Below are 26,199 nucleotides of genomic sequence, written 5' to 3'. Positions count from 1 at the left end.
ATAAAAAGGAATAAAGAAGAACCTTATTTGGTAGATGATGAAGAATAGATATAGTTTCTGCCCTGTGAGAGCATACAATTTTAATAATCAAAACTCTTAAGAGAAAGCATGAAAATTTTATTGTTTTGGAGCTTCCATGGGGACTGTTTTACAAATGCAGTTTAATTGCTGTAAAATAATTGACCGTGACTATTAGTGTATAACCATAAAAAATGAAAATTATAAAGTTAAGAGCAAAAATACAATTAATAGACAAAAAGAGAATCTGTCTCACTAGTGATCAGGAAAATGGAGACTAAAACAACAAGACTGGCAAAAGTTAACAATATTGATGATACTGGTATTGGTAGGAGTATGAGGATAGAATCATTCTTACACAGCACTCTGTGGGTGGGTATATAAATTGATGAAATCCATAGAAGACATCTTGGCAGTACCTACCAAAAGTATAAATGTGCATATTTTTTTCACTCAGCAGTTCTTCTAGGAATCAAAGCTGCAGTAATATTCAAGAAATAAGTGTATAGGAATATATGAACAAGGATATTCATCACCACATTATTTTCTATTAAAGAGAGAGAACAAGAACCCTAGTGTCTATCAATAAGAGAGTAGTTAAAACAATTGTGGTACATACAAGCTATGAAAATCTATGAGATCTGTATAGATGGAAGGATAGTATTTGAAAAAAAAAGGAAGCTGAAACAAAGCATGAATAGTAGAGTCTCATTTTAATTTTATTTTTATTTTTGAGATAAGGTCTCCCTCTGTCCCTCTGTCACCCAGGCTGAAGTGCAGCGGTGCGATCTCAGCTCACTGCAACCTCTGCCTCCCAGGCTTAAGTGATCCTCCTGCCTCAGCCTCTCCAGGCAGGAGCCACCATACCCAGCTAATTTTTGCATTTTTTGTAAAGACAGGATTTCACCACATTGCCCAGGCTGGTCTTGAACTCCTGAGCTCAAGCAATCCACCCACCTTGGCCTCCCAAAGTGCTGGGATTAAAGGCGTGCCCCACCACGCCCAGCCTCATTTTGATCTGTAATGCATGGATACAGACATGGATTTTTCAGTGTGTGGAGAAGAAAGCCCCAAACACACACTAAACAGTTGAGAGTAGTTAACCCTGAAGAGTAAGCGTGAGAAGGGCACATTGGTGTTTTACTTTCTATAGTTAAGAGTGTTTTTTTTAACTTTTTCTCAATGAGCATGGGCTACAATTTACCTTTCTAAATTGAGCAATGGTATCTTTATGGATATTTATCTTTCAGTCTGATATATTTTTGAGCCTATATTGTTTTTCAGGTAAAGAGCATTTGGTTATAGGTCCATAGGGTATATGCGCTTGGAATATAGATCAAAACAAGAACCAGAATGACCATGGCTTAAGCTAAGTTGAAGTTTATTTCTCATACACGTGAAGTGCAGAGGTCATTTACTTGCCTCTGCAGGGTATTCAGGGGCCTAGGTTTCCATCTTGTTTTTCTATCATTCTGAATGTATAGCTAACAAAAGCGATTAAAGAAGCCTGCTTCATCTCTGTCCATCACATCTGTACACAACACACCCCTTCCTGGTGAAGATGTGACCTGGGAGTTGGACACATCATTTCCTGTCCCAGCTCAGTAGCCAGAAAATAGTAATGTGATGATACTTACCTAAAAGAGAACCAGGCAAAATACCCAGCTGAAATCTCTGTTAACTATATCACAAGGTTTCCGAACCTCAGCACTACTGACATTTGGGCTAGATAATTGTTTGTTGAGGGGGGCTGTTCTGTGCATTGTAGGATGTTTAGCACGTCCCTGGCCTCTGTCCAATCTGTGCTAGGAACACTGCCCAGGTGTGACAACCAAAACTGTCTCCAGACACAGCCAGATGTCCCTGAGGGCAAAGTCAAGCCTCATGAAGAAACAACTGCTAAGTAAGAAGAGAATAGGTGCTGGAGACAACCAGTAACACCTGCTGTAAGCATTGTGTTATTTCCCCCAAAACAGTGCTTAGCACCGAACTAATATTTCACCTTTCAAATAACAAGTCCTCTACCGGGAAATCGAACATCCTAAGATTCTGTCAAATTTTATTTTGGTTGATTCTAGGATGAAAAGTGAATCCTGTCTTATTTTAATCTATTGAATCTAAGTTGATGTTTATATCAAATAAATAACAATTTTTATTTGAGCACACAGACAAATGAAATATTCTTCCCTAGTATGTAAGAATAGTGTTAAGGATATTATACTGTGTTACATTTGTAATGAATATCTCAGTTTAAAGTGTAATATTTCTGAAAGGCCTAATATAACAGCAAGTATATACAGCAAATGTAACAGCTCTATCCTAAATCAAGAATTTCATCGGCAGTTGATGGCCTGTCTCTGTTTAGGGAAATTAAGTGTGCATAATTGGATGCTGCTGTATTACGAATACTTTAGGAGTACAGTATTTTTCTGTTAATGAGGAGTGTTTACTCAACATGCTGTTCCTTTCCAATGAGGCAACATGCTTCGCTGCCAATCAAATTAAGGTGGAGATCATTTCAAAGAAACCATGAAACACTTTTTCTTTGTTCTGCCTTTCCTATTAAATGTTGAGAAGCAAATCTTCTATCAAACAGATGGATACGCTGGGATCTTGTTAAAAGGCTGCTTGATAAAAAGGGAAAATTAAATATAAAGTGGATCTGTGCTGGACTTCTTCCAAGGTTGTTTAGTGCCTAGTGTGTCAGAATAACCTTGTTATAAGGCACGTTCACCACATGGAGTGTCCGTGCAAGCCTAGGGAAGGCCATCATTTAATGGAACTCCAGTATTCTTATTTTTGAAAATGCAGATGCTGCAGAAATGATATCAGAAATGTAGTTGCCAATCATGAAAATAACAGAATACCCCAAAAGTCACGTATGAAATGATTCATACTGGGAGAGGGGATTAACTGTTTTTAGCCACCATAATGAACAGAGGCTGTATGGAGGCACGATTGGTAAAGCTGGACCTGGAAGAGTGGGTAGGATACTGAAAAGAGAATGGAAAAGGACAGCATGGAAAGCCCAGAGATCAGTGGATGCAGAGACCAGAAATCGCAAGGCAAGTTTAAATGGGACAGTTTGGCTGAAGTGGTGGATTTGCATAGAGGCAAGAGGATCTCTGGCTTGTGGCCAAAACAGTAAGTGGTCCACCAGAGGTTGTGCCCCCTCTTCCAAAGCACAGCTGGGTCTGGAAAGCAGCTGCAGAGCCAGCCCTCCTTGCATGTGAGCCGGGCCATGTGGCTTATCCTTGCTGGTGTACTATGAATGAGTCATTATCTGGAGGAGCTGGGCAGTTAAAAGATGGCACACTTAAATCAGATAATTGGGAAGGAATTTAAGAAGGACTCTGTTTATGAGAACACATGGACACAGGGAGGGGAACATCACACACCGGGGCCTGTCGGCGGGGAAGGGGTAAGGGGACGGAGAGCATTAGGACAAATACCAAATGCATGCAGGGCTTAAAACCTAGATGGCAGGTTGATAGGTGTAGCAAACCACCATGGCACATGTATAGCTAGGTAACAAACCTGCATGTTCTGTACATGTATCCTAGAACTTAAAGTAAAATTTTAAAAAAAGAAAAAGAAAAAGACTCTGTTTGCAAAGATGCGGGAGAAATGCAGGGAAACCATAAGGGGGGTAGTTCAGTGTCTTGAGGCAAAATGTACCTTGTTACCCGCCTCTCCCACACCACCCCCCAAGCCATGAAAAGGTAAGAGAATGGCACTATTTCTAGATCCTAGAGTAGGAATCATCTGGAAAGATCCACAGAGAGGAGCTGTAACCTTTAGAAGGACACAACCAGACCAAGTCAAACCCTCCAGGAGGGAGGGATGGAAGTAAACACTTTGACCTCACGCTCAAACTTCCCTCCAGTCTTCTGCCGTGGCGTCCCATTGGCCAAACCCAACTAGAAGGCAGAGGGAGCCCTTTGATGTGGCCTTACTGATGGTAACCCAGGGCACAGAGCAGCGTGAAGGAGGGTTGAGGGACAGGCCTGGGGTAGATATCCTGCGCTGTCACTTCCTGGCAGAGGTAGGAAGAAGTGGATATTCTCTCACTTCACCTATCAGCCAGCTGGACTGGGGGGATTTTACGATCCTAGGGGCTACTAGAGCCACAGGGATGCAGGAGGCAGACTCTGAATCACCTGACAAAGGCAAGTGGATCATGATTCAGAGACACTCACTGTGGACTATGCCCTGTCAAAAAATAAACTTCTCTTGAATCAAGACATTGAGTTTTAGGGGTGTGTTTTTTTACAGGACTTGGCATTTGAGGATCGATTTATTACACCATTTAGCATTAACAGGAGGTCAATTGTAGAAAGTTTTGAAGGCTAAGCAAAGAATTTGGATTCATTTCTACAGATGGTCAAAAATTAGTGGAGGCTTCTATGCTAGGAGGTGGTTTTAAAAGGAAAAAGAGAAAGAGAGCCTTGGAATGATGAGTCTGGCAGTCACGTGGCAGGTGGAATGGAACACAGTGAGCCATCCATTGATGCAGCTGGCCCAAACCCCATGTGATCAGCAGGACCTGTGAATCAGTCCCACACAAGACAAGCTGAAGGGATGGAAGCATAATCACATTCCAAGGTCAGGTGCCAGCCTGCCATGTAGAACTTGGGGAAGGAGGTGGTCTGATACCAGTCCAATGGTCATCCCACTCTATGAAAGGGCCTGGCTGGCCCACTGTGAGATATGGAAGAGGAAATTTGGAAAGAGTCGTTGATATGTCATGAGTAACCCACATAAGGGAGAGGCTTGGGAGAGGGTCTGCCCACCATCTCAAGCCTAGGGAAGGAGGCTTCTGTGAGACCACTGAAGAGTGTGCTGTGTGCTCCCTGGAGCCTGGGGGATGAAATAGACTGTAGTATTTTTCTGAAAAATCAGAAAGTTTTCAGAAGAGAAGTTTTGGTCAGCTGCTCTGATGATGGCAAAACCAAAAAAGGCTCCTTGGGGAGGATGAGTGTTCCAGACAAATGATATGTGACCCTTGGAGGGCGCTGAGCTCTAGAGAGAGCTAATGTGGGGTCACCCCAGTCCTGTCTACGTGAGGACCTGGAAAAACAACAGGAAACTACCAGGCAGAGGAATGCAATAACCATTTGGAGGGGAGAACTGCAGATCCCGTGAGAGGACCTCACAAGAAAAAAAGATGCATACCTGGGCAGCCTTTTCAGTGCCTGGTACATTTTACAACTGTACTCTTCAAAAAAGACCTTTCCTACCTCTTTTCTCCTCCCTCTAGCAACCAGCCAGAAAAGAGAAGAGAGGCTCCCAAGTCCATCCCACTGCTGGAGGCCGGCTTGTGCCAGGCAAGGTGGGGGAAGAGAGAGATGGCTACCAAAAGCATATATAAGTTTTTTATATGATTATTATTATTAAGCTGGACTATACATACCAAATGCCTAAATGAGACCGTTTTTACAGATCTATGACTGGGAATAAACAGAAGACTTTTTTTTTGAGACAGGGTTTCATTCTGTCATCCAAGCTGAAATGCAGTGGCACAATCACAGCTCACTACAGCCTTTACCTCCTAGGCTCAAGCAACCCTCCTGCCTCAGCCTCCTGAGTAACTGGGACTACAGGTGCCGCCACCATGCCTGACCAATTTTTTGATTTTTTGTAGAGAAAATGTCTTACTATGTGGCCCAGGCTGATCTCAGACTCCTAGGCCCAGGTGATCCTCCTGCCCTGGCCTCTCAAAATGTCAAAATGCTGGAATTACAGGTGCAAGCCACCATACCTGGACAGGACCTTTTATTCCAGAAGCCACCAGAAGGGTCATAGACCTGCCGTACATTTCATGCTGGGGCAGAAGAAAAATCTAACCCCAGAATACATTCAGAGGAACAGTGGGAGGCAAAAATAAACTTGTTATGATTACATTTTATAAAAGCACAGTCATTACATAGGTTTGTTGCTAAGACCTTGACCTAAAAGAAAAAGCTAAAAAGATGAGCAACTCCTAAACATGCCTTTGTCATCCCTCAAAATGTATTTTAAAACATGGTAGCAATAGCTCATTAGAGGACATTCCCTTCCCTAGATATAAAACATAAAATTTAGAAAACTTGGGAAGTACAAAACTTGAAAGCAAAAATCACCTAATGTCCCATTATCCAGAAATAATTGTACATTTTGGTATATTTCCTTCCTGTCTTATTTTCCTCTGTGGATATGTACACATGCACTTGGTTTTTCTTGTTTAAATTTTATGATCTGTATTGTGTCCTGCTTTTTAAACTTAACATAGTATTTTATTTTTCTAAGGATCACTTCTAAAATATGATTTAAATGATGGCATAATTTGACGAGTCCATCAAATAATTTTGTCAAATATTCTAGATCCAGATTTAGGTTTATATATGAATTAACAATATGAATGAGAAAAATATAGAGAATTTGACTCATAGCTTTAGATATTCCATCAAGTTGTAGCATTAGTATTATCAGATGAAAGAGCTACTTGTGGAGACGGTTGTCACTCCTTTCTTCAAACTCTCTTTTCTTGGTTTCAGTGAAGCCATATTTCCCTGATTTTCTTCTACTGTGTTAGTCACTCCTAAGTCTCCTCCAAAGCTTTTCCTTCTTCCATCTATTTTCTAAACGTTGTTGTGGTTTAGGAGTCTCCTTGGATACTCCCCTGTCTCTCTCTTGGTTTTCTCATTCAGCCCCTTGGTTTTCAATATCATTTATATGCTAACAACTCTCACAATGAGATATTCTCTCTAGCCCCTATCCCAAGCTCCAGACTTGCATGTTAGTATCTCCAGCTGGACATCTCATTAGCATCTCAAATGGAACCCTGAATCTCTGCTCCAAAATAGGTACCTTCTTCAGTTTCCTCAGCTTGGTAACGTGACTTGGGTCCTCTCAACTGCTGAAGGAAAATGCCAGGAGGCATTGCTGGTACTTTTCTCTCCCTCATTTCTAGCTTGTAGCAAGTTCTGTCTCCCTCCCTCCAATATATCTCAAATCCACCTCCTCTGCCCATCCTCTCATTCATCACCCTTCTCTAAGCCATCAGTATCTCTAGGTGCACCACTACAACTGCCCCCAATCACTGTCCTGCCTATAATCCCTCCAATGAAACTGGTTGTAGGACTATGGAAATGATACAGTTTGTGGGTGGGCAAACCTCCTCCTCTCTGAGAGGAAGTGGGACCACCTCTTGCTTCTGAGTTCTTCAAATCATTTCTCAAGTTCTTTCCTGTATTAGTTTTCTATTGCTTCTATAACAAATTACTATAAGCTCAGTGGCTTAAATCAATGCAAACTTATTATCTTATAGTTCTGGAGGTCAGAAGTCCTAAAATCAAGGTGTTGACAAGGCTGCGTTCCTTCAGAGACTCTAGCAGAGAATCAATTCCTGCTACTCTAAGTAGCAGCCAGAGTGAACCTTTTCAAATAAGAATGCTGTTCCCTCATTGAAACACATCAAACCATTAGGATGGCCTATAAGGCCCAGATCTCGGTCTGTGTAGTCTTTCCAGCCTCGAGTTCTGGCACTTTCCCTGTTACCCGACTAATGAACTCATATGATTTGCTTTTAGGTTCCTGAACCTTACTGCTTCTCTATCCCTGGAAATCAACTCCCCTAATCTCCTAATGTGCGTTGTCTTTCCTCACCACACATAGTAGTCCAAAATGTCAATTCCTTAAGGGCAAGACTCTGTTCAGGTCCCCTCTATGTCCCCAGTTTGTACAAAGGCACACAGCCAGTCTTTGTTGACACGACTTGTTGACTCATTCTCACTTTTCAGGTCTCAGCCTACAGGTCATTCCTCAGAGAGACCTCTGAGACTCCATCATTCTTGAGTGGGTCTCCGCCCTTCTGACCTCAATTATTTCACGCTGTTCTTTCTGTCACTGACTTCATTTGTCTTTATGCATGTGTATCTTTGTCTGTTTAATGTCTCTTTCCCCCACTAGACTAGAAACTCCCATGAGAGCAAGAACCGTGTCTCTTTTTTGGCTTATGCTTCCCACAATGCCTAAAATAATGCCTGGCTCATACCAAGTGCTCAGATCTTTGCTAGCAGAATGAACAGCCTCTGACTGAATGGGGTTCTGAGGGAACCTCTTCTCTCTGCTGGGGCCAACACTGGAAAAAATGCGAGAGTCAATCCTGAAGTAGAGGAGTGTGATCCACAGAATAATGGGACCCCAAAGAGATCCGTGTCCTAATCCCTGGAACCGATTAAGAAGACATTGCCAATAACTTCACACACTTGGCAGTTGTGATTAAGTTAAAGATTTTGAGATAGGGGGATTATCTTAGATTATCCAGGTGGGTCCTTATAAAAGCGAAGTGAGAAGATCAGAGTCACAGAAGGAGATGTGATGAGAGAAGCAGAGGTCAGAGGGAGACAGAGATTTAACAATTCCGCTGGCTTTGAAGATGGAGGAAGAGGCCACAAGGAATGCGGGTGGACTCTAGGAACTGATTCCCCACTAGAGTCTCTGAGGGAACACAGCCTTGTCAAAACCTTGATTTTAGGACTTCTGACCCCCAGAACCGTAAGATAATAAGTTTGCATTGTTTTAAGCCACTGAGCTTGTAGTAATTTATTATAGAAGCAACAGAAAACTAATACAGGGAAGAACTTGAGAAATGATTTGAAGAACCCAGAAGCAAGAGGTGGTCCCACTTCCTCTCAGAGAGGAGGAAGTTTGCCCACCCACAAACTGTATAATTCCCATAGTCCTACAACCAGTTTCATGCCATCTCTCTCTCTTTTTCCTTAATTCTCTCAGTGGGAATCTATCCCTTTCTTTCTTTCTCCTTAATTCTCTCAGTGGGACAAACAAGTGGACTATGCCTTGTTTCTTGAGTACAGGTTCAGAGAGAGGAGGGAGAACCTGGAGCTAGGTTTGAGCTGTAGAAATGAAAGAATGTGGACCAGGTGTCGCAGCTCATGCCTGTAATCTCAGCACTTTGGGAGGCTGAGGCAGGAGAATCTCTTGAGGTCAGGAGTTTGAGATCAGCCTGAGCCACAAAGTGAGACCCTATCCCAACAAAAAATTGAAAAGATTAGCCAGGCATGGTAGCATACACCTGAAGTCACAGCTACTCGGGAGGCTGAGGTGGGAGGATGGCTTGAGCCCAGGAGTTTGAGGTTACAATGAGCTGTGATCATACCACTGCACTCCAGCATATGTTGTAGAACCGGGGTGGTTACTGAAGCAGAATGAGGGAGAAATAATAAATAAATGGGGAGGCTGGTCAGCATCTCCCTTCCATACACCCATATAAGAATTACTCTCTTGCTGTTTTGTTGTTGTTGTTGTTAAGACTGAGTCTTGTTCTTTCGCCCCAGCTGGAGTGCAGTGGCGCCATCTTGGCTCACTGCAACCTCTGCCTCTTGGGTTCAAGTAATTCTCCTGCCTCAGCCTCCTGAGTAGCTGGGATTACAGGTATGCACCACCATGCCCGGCTAATTTTTGTATTTTTAGTAGACATGGGGTTTCACCATGTTGGCCAGTCTGGTCTCGAACTCCTGACCTCAAGTGATCCACCCTCCTCGGCCTCCCAAAGTGCAAGGATTACAGGCGTGAGCCACTGCACCTGGCCCTCTCTTGCTGTTAACAGGTGATACTGAACCATTTCTTTATGGCCTAGTCTAAGGCACCTTGTCAGTGAATATCTCTGATTTAGAATTAGACTCTCAAAATCTGTGGTTTTGGGAAAATAGATCTTCTCAGAAACAGAGAAAGCGTTGGACCTCATCCCTGGTAAAAATGCACACAAGCAAAAATTTTCACGTGTAGTTTTTAGGGGTTCATAAGCTCAGCTTGCTCAAAGGATAGAGTATTTGGTTTTTAAAATATATATCAGGTGTGGGAGTTGGTGGGAAGCAGACAGGGAGTAATATTCTAAGATAGGCTTCCAGTGTTAAGCTAAGGGATTTGGACTTAATCCTCCAGGGAGGGTGCTGAGAACCCATTAGAGGGCTTCAGGCAAGACACTGACGTGATCAGATTTGTACTTTTGAAAACAATCACTCTGCAAACATCTATATTGGCCATAATCCCAAAATTAGTTCATCCGTTCACCTTAGGTGGAAAAATGTTGTTGACGTGAAATGTTTCAATATTTCCTTTTAAAGCCAGTGGTATCAGATGGCATATTAAGTGACCTAATTTTATAGACAGTGTGCTGTAGAAAGCAGTTTCCTGTAAGGACATCAAAATCTTGTCAGATCCTTGCTTTTCTAAGACTGGGTTTGCTTAGGCATTTGGTCTTATTGTAACTTTCATCATTATTATCTCATTGTTCGCTGCTTCTCAGCTTTTATCAGATCCATCTCTAGCAAAGAAAACTCAGGTAAGTAAAGCAAAATTGTAGAATGCCGCATTGGGAGCCTTCTAGAAGACCAGAGTATGCACACACTAGCTAAGGGATTTAGACCAAGTTCATCTCCCAGAGCCACGGTTTCCTTATCTATACTATGGCATTAGAAACCCTACCTAGCTATGTAACAGTTGTGACAATCAAATGTGATCGTTAAAAGACAGTGCTTTGAAAACCATAACATATTACCCAAATGCAAGCTGATATTCATTTTCCTCTTAGCATTACCATCATAGCTGAACACGTTTGGGTTAATACAGAGGAGCTGTGAAACTAAACGTTTGTGGTTTGCCTTTATGATATTATATGGTTCTCCCTTTCTCCGAGTATCAAATGCTTTAGAGGTTTTTCTAGTATCCAGGCAACATATTGCCTCCACTTAGCCGTTGCAAAAACCTGAATTAAAAATAGACTCTGTTTGCTGTGTTCTGAAACCTAAACCTATATGTTTCAAAGGAGTCAAAGTTTCCCCTTGGCACTCAAAGGGGCAGTTGTCCTGTCCTAGCACTTTTAGAGCATATGCCAAGCCATGTAGAGGAAAGCAGAGAAGCTCAGTTGTGCAAAGCCAGCGACCCACCACCGGGTCACTGGTCTGTTGGTGGTATCCCGGAGGAAGGCAGGGAGCTCTGGTGGCTTAGAGTTTTCAGGGAAAGGACTATTGGTTCTAGTACTGCAATCACCAGCACTTCACACCGAAGGTTCTTTGTCATCATCATTTACTGATCTCATCAGAGACACTCCAGGTAGTGTTTCAAAGTGTTTTTTCACAGTTTCAAAGTACATCTGGCTTAATATTAGGATGTGCCTCAGACATTTCCACAAAGCAGACAAGATACTTTTATTCTATTTTATTTTTTAATTGACAAGTAAAAATTATGTATATTTATTGTGTACAACATGATGTTTTGAAAAATGTATACATTGTGAAATGGTTCTGTTGAGTTAGTTAATTGAGGTAACGTGCATTTCCTCACATAGTTATTTTTTGTGACGAGAACGCTTAAAATCTACTTTCTTGGTGATTTTTAAAATATGATCATTATTATTAACTGTAGTCACCATATTGTACAATAGATCTCTTGGACGTATTCCTCCTATCTAACTGAAATTTTGTCCTTGGACCAATATCTCCCCAAGCCCCCAGCCCCCAACCAGCCCCTGGTAACCAGCGTTCTCCTTTGAGTTCAACATTTTTAGATTCCATATATAAGATGCTTTTTAGTGATACCCAAATGTATCACTATTAAAGCATTTAATTTTTACACAGACCTGGGGAGGAGGAAACTTTGAGGTGTCATTCCTAGTATGTCAGCAAAATGCCGCCTTTTGTTCATGGTCCCCATGTTACCAGTGGTGACATTAACGATGGTGTTTGTACAGCTTTACCAAGAAGTTTACAAGTGTTTCTTTGGCTTACCCGTGGGTGGGTATGATTGGAAGCAAATAAAATTTTTACCCTTTTTTCACCAAAAGGAATGGCTCTCTCAGAGCTTTTGCTTTGCTGAGGTCAAACATCCAGACTTAAAAGAGAGCTTCCGACTTTGATTCTAGGCTCATTTCGCAAACACAGATATGGAGGAGGCAGCCTGGGTTTGGCAGTCAGACTCCACCACACACTAGCAAAGGGACTTGGGCAAGTCACTGAACCTTGCTGAGCCTTAAATCCACCCCTGTAAAATGGGAACCGTCGTTACTGTGCCTCGCGGTTCTGGAGAGGGTCAAATGAGTGAGGAGATTCTGATTTAGAGGCAGTGGAGTATAACTTGAGACTCTGGAGCCAGCCTCCCTAGAGGTGAGTCCCAGCTTCACCTTGTCAGTAGCTGTGTGACCTCGTGTAAGTTGCTAAACCTTCCTGAGCTGATAGAAATAGTAAGAGTGCCTACCTCATAGAGTCACGAGGATAAAAGGGTTAATATAACCAGAAAGCACTTAGAACAGTGCCTGCCATTTACTAGTAAACACTACATTAGTATGTGCTATGATTATGATAGATCATGATCATAATTGTTGTTATTCATATATCAAGTGCCTGGCATAAATTAGTTGGTCAAAAAAGATTAATAACTACTTTTATTATTTCTCCCATCGGAGCACCTGAATTTTAAATGCTGTGAAAGGAAAGTAATATTATTACCAGTCTGTTTTTGATTTAACTAAATATATAACAGCAGGGTTCTTTTCAAAATCTTACTCCTCAGGGACTCAAAACTTAACCTTACACCAGAGAAGAAAGATTTTTTCTTAGAACAAGAGCATATATTTGGTCCTCACTCCAGACTTTTGGAATCAGAAATTCTGGGGACGTGACCGTCATCTGTTTTAGCAAGTGTACCCGGTGATTCTCATGTTCCTGAAGTTTGGTAACACCAGGTGTAGACTAGTCACAGCTTTGACGACCTTCTGTTGCCAGGGTGGAGACAACAAAGAATTGGATACTCTGTTTGGCAGGCTGTTCCAGCCCAAAAAGTGTTAAAATGATGTTTTTGTGGTGGTTTTGTGAGTTAAGCAGATACAGATAGTTCTGGTAAGCAGCGTCAGGGGTGTGGTATGGGGGGGTGCAGAGCACTTGGGCAGCATGTGAACCTGTTGATAGATCTGGCTTAGAACAGTGTGGCGTGTCGGGCCCTCTGGGAAGTGCTTATGTCACCTCTTGTGCCTTACCAGTCTGAGTGACGCTTGGGAGAAGAGATGCCTTTTGAATTTTTATGCAAGGTTAAAATGAAGAAAATCCACTTCAGCCTTTAAAAGTCAGAGCTACTGGTACAAAAGGTCACTGACGCCAATTGGTGGCATTGCAGAGCTCCGAGAGGGAGCATTAAAATAGCAGGGTTTTTTTTTTTTTAAAGAAACACTGCACTGTGGGCTTAAGTCTTAGTCTGTTGCCATCTTGCTGCCCTAGGATCTTAAATAAAAGGGCATGTGAAAAAAGAAAAACACAAAGACATTTTTCGACCTCCCTAAGTGTCAAGGATGTAGATAGTCATCCTCACACTAAAGGTGATATAACCTTTATTGTAGAATAAGCAAAGTGATGAAATGATGCCCCTATGGGAAAGTAGGCAATAGATGGACTAGAGACCTAGCCCTGTTCTAGATGTAGTCTGTTTGGAGGTCAAGTTTGGGTAACTGAAGATGACACTGCGTTGGGAAATGAAGCCAATCTCAGAAGCAGTGTGGAGAGGTTGTAAGATATTAATTTGGCTCTGTATACACTGCATTTGTGTTGACAGAACAGCATCTCAATTGATGGAAAAGAATCTGCGAGCCACCTGAATAGAAACAGTATTTAAGTCATTAAGAATGGATTGATTACCAGGGTATATTAAGGAGACTTGAAGATCAAGGACCAAATTCTGTGGACACTGCAATTATAGCAAATACAATATGAGGGGTCAGAGAAGAAGTGACAGGAGAGACTATAAGAAAAGCTGGAAGTGGGCTGGGCGTAGTGGCTCACACCTGTAATCACAGCACTTTGGGAGGCTCCTGGTCACATAAGACCAGGAGTTTGAGACCAGCCTGGCCAACATGGCGAAATCCCGTCTCTGCTAAAAATACAAATATTAGCCAGATGTGGTTGTGCATGCCTATAGTCCCAGCTACTCAGGCGGCTGAGGCATGAGAATTGCTTGAATGCGGGAGGCAGAGATTGCAGTGAGCCGAGATCGCACGACTGCACTCCAGCCTGGACGACAGAGTAAGACCCTGTCTCAAAAAAAAAAAAAAAAAAAAAAAAATATATATATATATATATATATATAAAATAGTGGCTTCAGGATCATATTCTGTCATAGAAATCAAGAGAAGAAATTTTTTTCAGAATAGACAGGTGTTCTCTGGTGTTAAAAGCTTGAAGAAATAAAAAGATATAAAGCATGTGGGGAGGTGAGGATGGGTCTTAGATTTGCTAAGTAAAAATATTAAATTAGAAAGAAAGTATCTTTTCTATAAAGTAAGTGATCTTTATTACATCCATTCACGTCAGGGTTTCTTAACCTCAGCATTATTGACATTTTGGTCTGAATGATTCTTTGTGATGGGAGCTGTCCTATGCAGCATCCCTGGCCTCTACCCACTAGACATAATGCCACCACCGCCAGTTGTGATGACCAAAAAATGTCTTCAGATATCGTCAGATGTTCCTGGTGAAGAACCACTGATTTAAGTATTTAATTCCTACCATGTATGTAGCACTACATTAGGCAGTGCAAGGCATAAAATGTGTGACACATTTCACCATAAAAAAATACATTCTAATTGTCCTAAATTGAGTTATTCTGTTTTTTCTCTTTTTATGTTGGTTAAAACTATATATGTGTATACTCATATACACACACACACACACACACACACACACACACACTTACAGTAGTTATTCTCCAAGTTAACATTACATCAGCTTAATTATTGGATGATATTAGAAAAGTAATAAATGGGAAATATTGGTGTCCCCATGCTGTGTGTTTTAGCACAGATCAATGTAAGAAATTATTATGGATCTATGGTGAGACTAGTAAGCAATTTCCAAATTAAATTATAAGAAACATTACAAAAAAATATGAAAAGAAAGAGCTTTAATGTTTGGAATAGATTCTGCATCAGAAGAAGCAACTTCTCATCTTGCCAAACCTCAGCCTCGTCATTGTTTTGGAGCAAGAAAGAGAGTTGAACCTCACTCATGTTTTGTCGCCTGTACCATTGAACAAGGCCCTGACTGTTAAGACTAATGTTGAGACCCTTGTTTTCTTTGCAGACTGCATCATCTGCTATTAAAGGTGCTATTCAGCTGGGAATAGGATACACAGTGGGTAATCTTACTTCCAAGCCAGAACGAGATGTTCTTATGCAAGACTTTTATGTGGTGGAAAGTGTGTTCCTACCCAGGTAAGAACATTTTTATTTGTGATGATTTCCACTCTAAGGAAGCTTCTTTGTGACAACCCCATATTGAAGGGCTTTTCTACTATGTACATGTTTACATGTACAGATGTGAATATTGGACTTTTGGCAGGGCCAAAGGCCGTCCAAATGATGTTTGCTTCCTGTTTCATCAGGATGCCTCGCAATTTTTACGTGGAGATGGTAAATAGGTTTCATCTATGGACCAATTCTAATTACTTGTGATGAATGCCTGGAAGACCATATGGAGAAAGATTTTGAGGTTCAGTGGGAAAGAGTGCAGTAATCACAGAGTAGTGTCCGCCAAGGGTTTATAGAAAGAAGGCTTCCATGAAACAGCAACTGGTGCTAGGTTTTTGCTCCCCCTAATTTAAAAGCATGGGCTGGTAGGCCCACAATTGGGCCTCAAATCTGAGTCTAGTCTTATCTCTTCTCTTTTATGATGACTTTAACTTAACTTTCCTCCAGAAAACAGAGAATCCTGCTGTTTGCAAAAATACCAAAGTTACCCATACATGTTGTCTCTAGCTTTCATCATTTTAGGGTGAGGGGATCAATTATTTAAAAGCAAATACATCTGGAAATGGATGATGGTAATATGAATGTATTAATGCCACAGAACTTACACTTAAAAGTGGCTAACATAGTAAATTTTATGTTGAGTATATTTTACCACAATAAAACTAATTAAAAATTCTATTACTACCTTCATTTAGGAAGAGAAGAAGTAATCATTAAATAAGAAGTATCACCAGAAGTGACAGAATTTTTCAAATGATCTAGAAAATAAAAGTAAAGATATTCAATTTGGGGACTTGGAGATAATTATTTTGTCTTTGGAGCTGTGAGAATTGATTTTAACATTTCTCGGCCGGGCGCGGTGGCTCACGCTTGTAATCCCAGCACTTTGGGAGGCCGAGGCGGGCGGATCACGAGGTCAGGAGATCGAGACCACGATGAAACCCCGTCTCTACTAAAAATACAAAAAATTAGCCGGGCGTGGTGGCGGGCTCCTGTAGTCCCAGCTACTCAGAGAGGCTGAGGCAGGAGAATGGTGTGAACCCGGGAGGCGGAGCTTGCAGTGAGCCGAGATTGTGCCACCGCACTCCAGCCTGGGCGACAGAGCGAGACTCCGTCTCAAAAAAAAAAAAAAAAAAAACAAAACATGTTATTACCAGGCTTGGGTAAACATAGCTAAAGTGACACTTTGTTTACTACTAGTATCCTCATTGCCTTATTAAAAATCTATATGTATCTTTAGAAGAATTGTCTTTACACATTTATCTCTGTGTCCAGGTGTCAACTGCCTAAAAATAAAATCTGTATATGGACGTGTGGTAACCCCTACATAGTCACCAAGGAGCGGAGCCCATAAATTTTTAAAAGTCACCTAACTAGTTTTTCTTTAAATGCTCTTAGCTGCAGAATAAAGTTGGTCTACTGGCCTTTTGAAGTCTGCTTGTCTAGGGTCCTCCAGCAGCCCTGAGAACCAGATTCCAGGCAGAAAATGGACAACCCCAAGGCCCAAGATATAATCCTTGCTCTTGATCCTACTCTTCTTTCTGTAGTTGGAAATGTTCTCTGTGTTTGTTTTTAACAGTCTACCAGTCCAAAAAAAAAGTATGTATTAACTACATGTTTTTCTCTTAAAAGCCAGGGGGTCATGAGTTTATCTTCATCTTTTGGGATGCTTTTTTTAGGCTCATAATGCTTGTAAGTGTGTTTGTAGGATGTTTGTTTGAGCTCTCATGGTCTCCGAAGGTCTCTACCCAGACATTTCAACTTTGTTGTTCTTTGGCTACAAAGAACAGGAGAAATGGAGGACTTTTGTGGGAATGTGGAGACAGTGAGCTTAGGGTGCTGAGAGCATTACAGCTGAATGTGGGGGTATAAAGACGTTCCATGTGCTCCCCCTATCCTCACTGACTGACCTCTTCTACTTGCAGTGTCCAATCAACACAGCCAACTATTGACGGGCACTTGGGGAAAGCATGGCTCGGGCATGAGGTCCCCAAATCCTAAACACCGGCACACTTGCAACTTGCTAGACATGCAGATTCTTGGGCTCCACCCAGACCAACTGAATTAGAAACTCTGTGGGTAGGAACCAGGAATCTGTTTCAACAAGCCCTCGGGGTGATTCTCAGCACAGAAAGGTTTGAGAACCACTGGCCTCACCCATGACTTTCCACTTGAGAGAGAGAATCTTTCTGGTAGATAACAAATTTTGTTCTTGGAGTTATTACATGACTGTTTAATAAAACTCAAATCATTTTTTAAAAGCATCTTAAATATCAAAATGACATCTATTAGCACTTTGTGTCTTTGGCCTTCACTGTCATCCAAGGTAGCAGCAGCAGGTGTGTCACTGGCAGAGGAGTAGCTAGCTGACTTTCCCTTATTTAGAGGCATCCATTGTCACATTTAAAATATAGCATTTTAGAGTATTTGCAGCCTATAAACGTGCACACCTGTAATCCCAGCTACTCAGGAGGAGGCTGAGGCAGGATAATCTCTGGAGCCTGGGAGGCGGAGGTTGCAGTGGGCTGAGGTCCTGCCACTGCACTCCAATCTGGGCGATAGGGTGGTACTCTGTCTCAAAAAAAAAAAAAAATTACCTCCCTCATTTTCTTTATAATAATATTGTGTAAAATGAGTAAAAGTCTATAAGAAAAACTTTAAAAAGTATTAAGTGATACACGTGTGTGTGTATACATATACACACATATATAGTATATATACACATATGCAATGGAATAATAAAAATACTACATAATAAATATAAAATAGATTAAAACTATTTAAAACAGATGCATGAAATAGAAAGGCTAAATAGATATTGATGTTTGCATATAGGCACATTTAGTTGGATTAAGTTAGATTTAAATGGTCCAATAGAGAACTGTGCATACAATTACAATTACAAATCAACCCTTTCTCTGGGCTGTCTAAAATAATCAGGTACTAGACCAAAAAATGACATGCTGTCTGCCTTACCTTTTAGTGATGATTTGTAGGAAGAGGAAGGTGGGGGCTGGTGAGTGGAAAGATAGTAGAGTTTGTGAGGGAATGTTCTGTGTGACTGAAGACAAAGGCTGGAGATTCATGGACCAGAAGGCATGAATCTACTCTGAAAGACAGGCAAGAGTCCAGTCCAGGGAACAAGGTGCAGATGGTAGGATTTTGGTGGGTACTCGAATTTAAAAAATGGATTTGTGAGGCAATATTGCTGGGGTCAAAACCAAAAAATCAAATTGACCAGAGTGAAAAGTAGCCTGGGTCCTTGCAAGGCTCTGCTGCCATGTAGGGTGACTATACCGTCTTCTCAGGTTCGTGTAACAATCCATACTAGTTATAGTATACATGAAATGCTTTCTGTTCATTCAAGCAGCCTTACTAAAAACACTCCAGGAAAATAAAAGTCTATATCTTCCCTTCAAAAAAAAAATGGCAATACAATATTTAACATTTGATGCATTTTTTTTCTTATTTGTTATTTTTAAATGAAAAGGAATTGTCCCGGCTTGGCTCTACGCCCCTGGACTCCGGCTCCCACGCCACCATGGCAGGTGCCGACCTCAACATTTGATTCAGACCAAGAATTTCTTTCAGCAGATGTTATCTTGTTTGTTTAAGTAACACAGGCACACCAGATGGATTTACAGTAAACAGAAGAAACTTATGTTAGTCTTGCCTCAGTTTCATCATCTGGACTCAGTGTCTTCATGGATTTAGCAAAGGGATTTAGCCCAGTGTTTCTCAATGGAGGTGCTGTTGGCTTTGTTGGATAAGACAACTCTTTGTGCAAGACAGTACATTTCAGGAGATCTGTGGTCCCCAGGCCCTGCCAGTAATATCTCCTAGTTGCTGTAGCAGTCAAAAAATCCCTATAAAGTGATGGATAAATTTAGTATCGTGATTGTGGTGATGGCTTCACTGGTGTATATACACATGTGAAAAAGTAACAAATGGTATACTTTATCGTATGTCAATTAAACTTCAATAAATCAATCAAATAATGCTTTCTCTCTCCAAGTATTTCCAAGCCCATATGGGGATGAGGAAAGCGGTAGGTGGGCAGGACAGGCCCTGGTTGTAAGCATCCAAATCATTCTGCAGTCTCTGATGGCTCCAAAACTCAACGAGTCTATCTGGGTCATAGAACTAATTACTTGAGGTACCTTGAGATGTTTTAATTTACTGCTTTCTGAAGTTGCAGAATCCATTTCTCCTAGCAACCAAATGCATTGTGTTTTTTTCTTATTTATATATTTTGAAGCTGCTCAAAGTTATTTTTAAATATCAAGTACATAATTTGTCCTATGAATTATTTCATTTTGTAGATGGAAAAAGCCCTGGGCCTTTTTAAGATTTGAAAGAGGATATAACAATCTCTTTTACCTGTCCGGCTCCATGATCTTCCAAAATGTGTTCCAAAATCTCAAAGTAGATGAGTAAGAAAATCATGATCATATCTTAATATGTTGACCCCAAATTCTGTGTTGGGATCAGAAGCTCAAAGTTGTAGATAGGTTTCATGCATTGATAGGATAAAGAACAAGGAACATGGTTTATAAAGCTTGTACCATGTAAACAAGAACCTAAGGTGGCAAAATTTTTAAGAACTGTGAATCAAGCATAGTTTTATTCATATAGTTAATTGATTTATGTAACATATATTAATTTTTATTATCTTTCATCTTTATAAGAACATTATTTGGTATATGAAATAATTTGACCCTAAGTCATTAAGTCACTTAGCCCAAGGCTATCCAGCCAGTAAATGGTAAAGCCAAGATTTTAACTCAGGGTTAGCTGGCCCCAAAGTTTTGTTTTTCTCTACATTGTGGCAATAAAGCATGGGAATGGTATTTCTGCTTTATTGAATCAGAACAAGTGTCCAGCTTTTATCTTAGAATTATAGACCTCAATCTGCTTCTTTGTTCCCCTAAGAGACAGCCCTAATCTGTTCTTCTCCAGGAGACACTATCACTACCTTACCTGGAAGTGGCAAAAATGGTTTAAAAGCTGGTAGTAAAAGTTTAAATATCTTCCCATATTCAAGAATAATTACACAGCTGAGGTATTTTTAAAGCCCCTATATTTCAGTCTCTTCACTTGTAAAACAGGAGTTTACCTTGATGTAAACATCATTACAGAAAACAGACTGCCCTTGGGTTTGACCCATGTGCACATTCAGGATTTATCTGGACAGCCAGGGAATACCCACCTTTTGGAAAAGAATTCCAAGAAATTACGGCAAGGGTAAAACATTATCCTAAATGATAAGTAAACATATATGTCAAAAGTTCATATAAAATATTGCTTCATATCATCACTCAATGTTACAAGTTCGACAAACTAGCCAACTGCCTGCATTTCAAGGCATAATGACATAAACTTATCCAAGAGTCCCTCTTATACCAGGGATTCCCAATCCCTGGGCTACGGACAGGTACAAGTCCGTGGCTTGTTAGGAAACCAGCAGCACAGCAGGAGGTGAGCAGAGGCAAGCAAGTATTAAAGGGCGAGCTCCGCCTCCTGTCAGATCACTGGCGGCGTTAGATTCTCATAGGAGCACAAACCCTATTGTGAACTGTGCATGCAAGGGATCTAGGTTGTTTGCTCCTTATGAGAATGTAATGCCCGATGATCTGAGATGGAACAGTTTCATCCCAAAACCATCCCCCCATTTCCACTGTCTGTGGAAAAATTGTCTTCCACAAAACTGGTCCTGGTGCCAAAAAGGTTGGGGACCACTGTCTGACACCATATGGGTCAGCATACAACAGCCCATGGGACAGGCCCCGCTTACTCCCTGTTTTTGTAAATACGGTTTAATTGGAATAAAGCCACATCCATTCATTTACAAATTGTCTGCGGCTGCTATCTACAATGGCAGCAGAGTTGAGTAATTGCTACAGAGACTGTATGGCCCACAGAGCTCAAAATACTATGGCCCTTTATAGAAAAAGATTGCCAAGGCTGGGTGCAGTGGCTCACGCCTGTAATCCCAGCACTTTGGCAGGCCAAGGTGGGAGGATCGCTTGAGCTCAGGAGTTTGAAAGCAGCCTGGGCAGTATAGTGAGACCTCATCTCTTTATATTTAATAAAAATAAATAAAAAAGAAAAAGATTGCCGATCCTGATCTATACAGACATTCTGCACCAGTTTTTATGTACGTGTGGGTAGAAGACAAAGCTGCCAGTTTAGTTTTGGGAGAAAATGAGAAGTGACTGCTGCTGGGCAAGCCATAATATGATGCTCCTTCAAATCAAAACTCTTTACGTCTTTGTTCGACGTGTATTTGGTGAGGATGGGGAGAAACTGATTTCCTATTAATAAAAGCCATATACCTCTTCCTTTAGCTCAAGATAAAGGATTTATTGCATGCACTGGATATTCTACAATATTCTGCTTTATTTGAAATTATCTTCAAGCACAGTTTTCCAGTATGGTAGTAACTTCTTGGATGGTTTAATGTTTACATATCCGATGATGTCACATGTTCCCAGTAAATGACATCCCGGAATGCACTATTTGGTTGGGGAATTTAAGCTGTCTTCAGATGCTGACTTTTAAAGATTGGAGTATGTCTTTTGTTTTGCTTTGTTTTGTTTTTCCGTTCATGAGCACCATCTAATTTGGCAAAAAAGAGGACCAATTTCTGTTTCTCTCTCTAGTTACATAAAGAATTGTATGTGGAAACCAAGGGATCTCCACCTTGGCTGAATTGGCAGAGGCAACTAATAATACCTTAAGGCCGCTTTTACAGACTGCTGTGTACGAAGGTCCACCTTGAAGACTGGGTACCATCAGTAGTTTGTTACTGGATTGTAGTGGCATTCACCCAATTGTAGTGCCACTTAAGCTTTCCTAATGTCTGCACATCAAGACAAAGCACCCTTCATTTATCCTGTCATACAGAGGGTAAGGTCATGTTTGTTGAACAAAAGTGAGGGCATTTAGCCTCCTTTAGCGACACTGACCACTGTCACCCAGGAGTTGTGTAAGTATTAGTTTTGTCAAAAGTCCCCAGAGCCACTGCTGATGGTTTGGTTACCATTTGAAATAAACAAAGCTCACTAAATGGAAAATGCTGCCCCAGAGACAACAAAGCTCTGAGTCTCAGCTCCAAAACTGGACCCCTTGTGTTGTCTTTGAGATGCTAAATTAGTTTTACCCCATTGCTCACCACCACGTCTCTCAGTCCAGTGCCACCAAAACTAGCACTTGGTCATCAGGCTCTAAAACCCCATAAACAAAGCTGTGTTGTTATTAGTACATAGAGAGGAGAACACCAGCTGACCAAAGCTTCTGTATGTGAAATTCTACCCACCAGCCCCTGTGGTGTGAGGGCCTCATGTGGAAGTAATTGGGATATTTGGGCTGGGAGAAACCCCTGAAACTTGTAACAGAATCCTGAAAAGGAGGAATAACAGGAACGTCAAGTCTAAGTTAAGCCATTCCTATCTGCTTGTGACTTTTCTACTGTTCTGATGTGAGTCTAATCTCCCAATCTTGTTTGTTCCTGATCAGTTTGGGCCATTATTTTCCCTCCCTGGACTATGATTTATCTGCTAAATGGGAAATTCCAGATGGTGGCTAATGCCTCCTCAAGCTTCAACATTGTGTAATTCTGAACATACGTTGCCATTAAGATATATGTATTTTTAGCCTAAGACAAGCAGTAGCTTTGGCCTTAAAAATGAACTTGCCTCAGAAGAGGTGAATATCAGAATGCCAGAGCCGGTCTGTGATTGAACTTTAACTGCTTCTTAGTGAGTAAGTGGGGAAGAGGACAGAGAAACTTCTGTTCTTTATTTGAAATGTCTTTCTCCTTTTTTGGAGCTAAAAATGCCCTGATGTGATAGGGATTGTAGCGTGTGTTTGCTTGATTGTTTAGGTTCTTACTTGGCAAAATAAAGTTGGAAATCCAAGGTTGGATTCCAAACTTCTGTTGTTGAAATTTTACTGGCCCATGGGATCCAAGCATCTAGAACCACTGCTCAAAACCCCATAGCTGAGATTTCCAAAGCTTCAACTTACGCCAAGACAAGAAAGTCAGTTGTTAGGTGGTTTTTTTGTTTTACACCCTACATAAGTGCCTTGAAGAAATATGAGGTAAATCTTAAACTGTGAGGAGGTCTACTCTTTTTCTGACTTCATTTTTGCTAAGTCTGGATGCTGAGCACAATTACCCAACAGGTAACCCCAGTCTCAGGCAAGGACAGCCTGTGCACTTCAGCAGGCCAACGTTGATTGCAGTCGTTGTGTTTGAATGTTGGCAGTTCTGCCATGCTGGAAGTTGCTAAGCACTTGGTACCTGTGCTGTGGAGATTCTATGCTGAACGTCTGTGGGCTGGCACCCACATCTACACACAGTAAATGTGCCAGCATGGGGCCTCAGAGAACCAAGGTTGTTGCCTGCTGGCTGACCTTCACTGGACTTGCTGTTTTGTTCTCTGCACTTGTGCTCCCCTGACAAATATCCCGGCCCAGCAGGGGCCAGCGATCTCATTAATTTGCATTTCCTTCACTAGAGCTTCATTCATGTCAAGCTGGTATTTGTTATTCATTGGAACAGCTTAAATATGCAGAGGTAAACCTTCTGCTGTGGTGCTGAGCACGGAGGGCTCAGTTTGGGGGAAGAGGAATCAGTTTATGGCTTTTAACCTCTAACTTTTAAAGTTTATTTAATTTTGTGAATGATAGTACATAGCAAGGCTTGTCCTGTTCTTAAAAGGAATGCTGTGAAGAGTTCCTTTTGTCCCTCTGCCTTTTTTCAGTGTCCAACTCCAGTTATCATTGTTACTTGTGGCTGTTTTTTCCTTCAAGGATTTTTTATGTATATGCATGCCAAAAGAATATTTGTTTTCTTTTTTATACAAGTGGTGACATCCCCTACACAGCATTCTGCATCATGTTTCATCCACTTAACAATTTATCTTAGAGATCTTGCCATGTCAGTACATAATAAGCACCCTTATTCTTTTCTTAATACCGCATAAAATTCCATTGTGTAGCTGAATCATAATTAATTAGACAAGTTCTCTCCTGAAGGCCATCCAGGTTGCCATAATGAGTAACCGTGTTCACATATATTGTTTTGGACAAATGCTAGTTTATCCATAGGATAACATAGGCATGCATTTGCTGGATCAAGAAGTTACATGTTTGTAATTTTGATAGAAGTTGTGAAAATGTCCTTCATGGGGAAAAAAAAATCTCAATTTACATTCCACTAACAATATTGCAGAATAGCATTTCCCCTCAAGCTACATCACAGTCGTGGATTTTCACCAATCTTCCAGGTAAAATGGTCTCTCGGTGACATTTATGAATGAGGTTAAGCATCTTATGTTTGAGTCATATCTTTTAATTTCTGTGAAGTGCCTGATCATATCGTCAGCTATTTTTTTAAGTTAACTTTTTGACTTCTTGATCTTTTTTTTTTTTTGTCTGAGACAGGGCCTTTTTTTTTGTTTTTTTTTGTTTTTTTTGTTTTTTTTTGAGACGGAGTCTCGCTCTGTCACCCAGGCTGGAGTGCAGTGGCGCAATCTCGGCTCACTGCAAGGTCCGCCTCCCGGGTTCACGCCATTCTCCTGCCTCAGCCTCTCCGAGTAGCTGGGACTACAGGTGCCCGCCACCACGCCCGGCTAATTTTTTTTGTATTTTTAGTAGAGACGGGGTTTCACCGTGGTCTCGATCTCCTGACCTCGTGATCCACCCGCCTCGGCCTCCCAAAGTGCTGAGATTACAAGCGTGAGCCACTGCGCGCAGCCTACAAATATAATTTCTTGATTGTTCCATGTAGGTAAGCCTGCCTCACAGTTGGCCCATACTTCTCTATATCTTAGTATGGCCCAAAGCTAGCTAGATTTAATTCTTTTTCATGGAATGATGTAGTGGTTTTTTAAACCACCAAATACCTATTATTATTTCTGTATGCCTTAGGAAATAAATGTTCCCCTTCTCCACCTGAAGCTGCTCTGCTGTGTGTACATGAGCATTCGTGTGTGTATGGGTGTACATGTATGTGTCTGTGTGTCTGTCTCACCCCCAGGGAAAGCTAACACTATCGTTTTATACCATAACTGAATAAATCACAGCAGTCAGAGAGATGTGAACCCAAGGAAAATTATTATAATTAATGGAAACTTCAGGGAAAGATGAATAATCCAAGGAGCTCAGAACTAACCCAAAATGAAAATAATAATAGTAAATGCAGCATCCTCTCTGATAAAATCTTGGGCCCAAAACTGCAAGAAAATGAGAGAAACTCCATTTAGGTGGAACATGGGTGTTTTATCTTACCTCTTTGAATGCTGAAGGAAATCTGCTCCAGTAGAATGAGTTACTTTGTATGAGATAGAAGGTGAAAAAGAGAGAAGAAATTGGCAATGCTCTTAGCCCACTGAAAGCAGCCTGCTTCAGAACCTAAGGCCTTGTGGTTATTATTACTTGCTTGCAAAAGTGAGGAAGGATGTTATAGGTCTCTTTGAGCCTCTTTGCTTTTACCGTTTATTTCTATATAATCTACATTTATATTAATAAATTATTACATGCCATATAAGTTCCAGAATCATTCCTTTTGACAGTCCCATGGGATTGAATCCCCTCCTAAATCCCAAAATATAGAAAGAGAAAATGTTTGGATACAGCACTGGGGCATCATACATACTGAATATTCAACTATGCTTGCTTAGGGAAACAATAACCATTTAAATGAGCGGATGATTTGGGGGTCATTCCTTACGATGTGACTGCTCTTCTCTCAGGCAGTCTTAATCCCTGTGTCACTCTCCTAGTGTGTAGCCCTGCAGCTGCCTGAGTGTCATCCTAGCCTTTCAAGGTAACCATTTATTATATGGTGCTGACCCCTAACAACACAAGCCAGCTCCATCCTC

At 41.1% G+C, this 26,199-nt stretch overlaps 1 protein-coding gene across 3 annotated transcripts in view; it reads left to right on the top strand.

Annotated features, from left to right (window-relative positions):
* Positions 1-26,199, top strand: part of PIP5K1B (phosphatidylinositol-4-phosphate 5-kinase type 1 beta) — a 307,597-nt gene that overhangs the window by 143,514 nt on the left and 137,884 nt on the right. For all 3 annotated transcript variants that reach the window (XM_030822532.1, XM_003273866.3, XM_030827193.1), the window contains one exon: positions 15,144-15,274. In XM_030822532.1, coding sequence (XP_030678392.1) covers positions 15,144-15,274 — 131 coding nt within the window. The remainder of the gene's footprint in view (positions 1-15,143; positions 15,275-26,199) is intronic.

The sequence above is a fragment of the Nomascus leucogenys genome, chromosome 1a (assembly GCF_006542625.1).
Source record: "Nomascus leucogenys isolate Asia chromosome 1a, Asia_NLE_v1, whole genome shotgun sequence".
In the NCBI taxonomy this organism is placed as follows: Eukaryota; Metazoa; Chordata; class Mammalia; order Primates; family Hylobatidae; genus Nomascus; species Nomascus leucogenys.
Note: the sequence above shows the minus strand (reverse complement) of the source record. Positions and strands in the feature narration are given on the sequence as shown.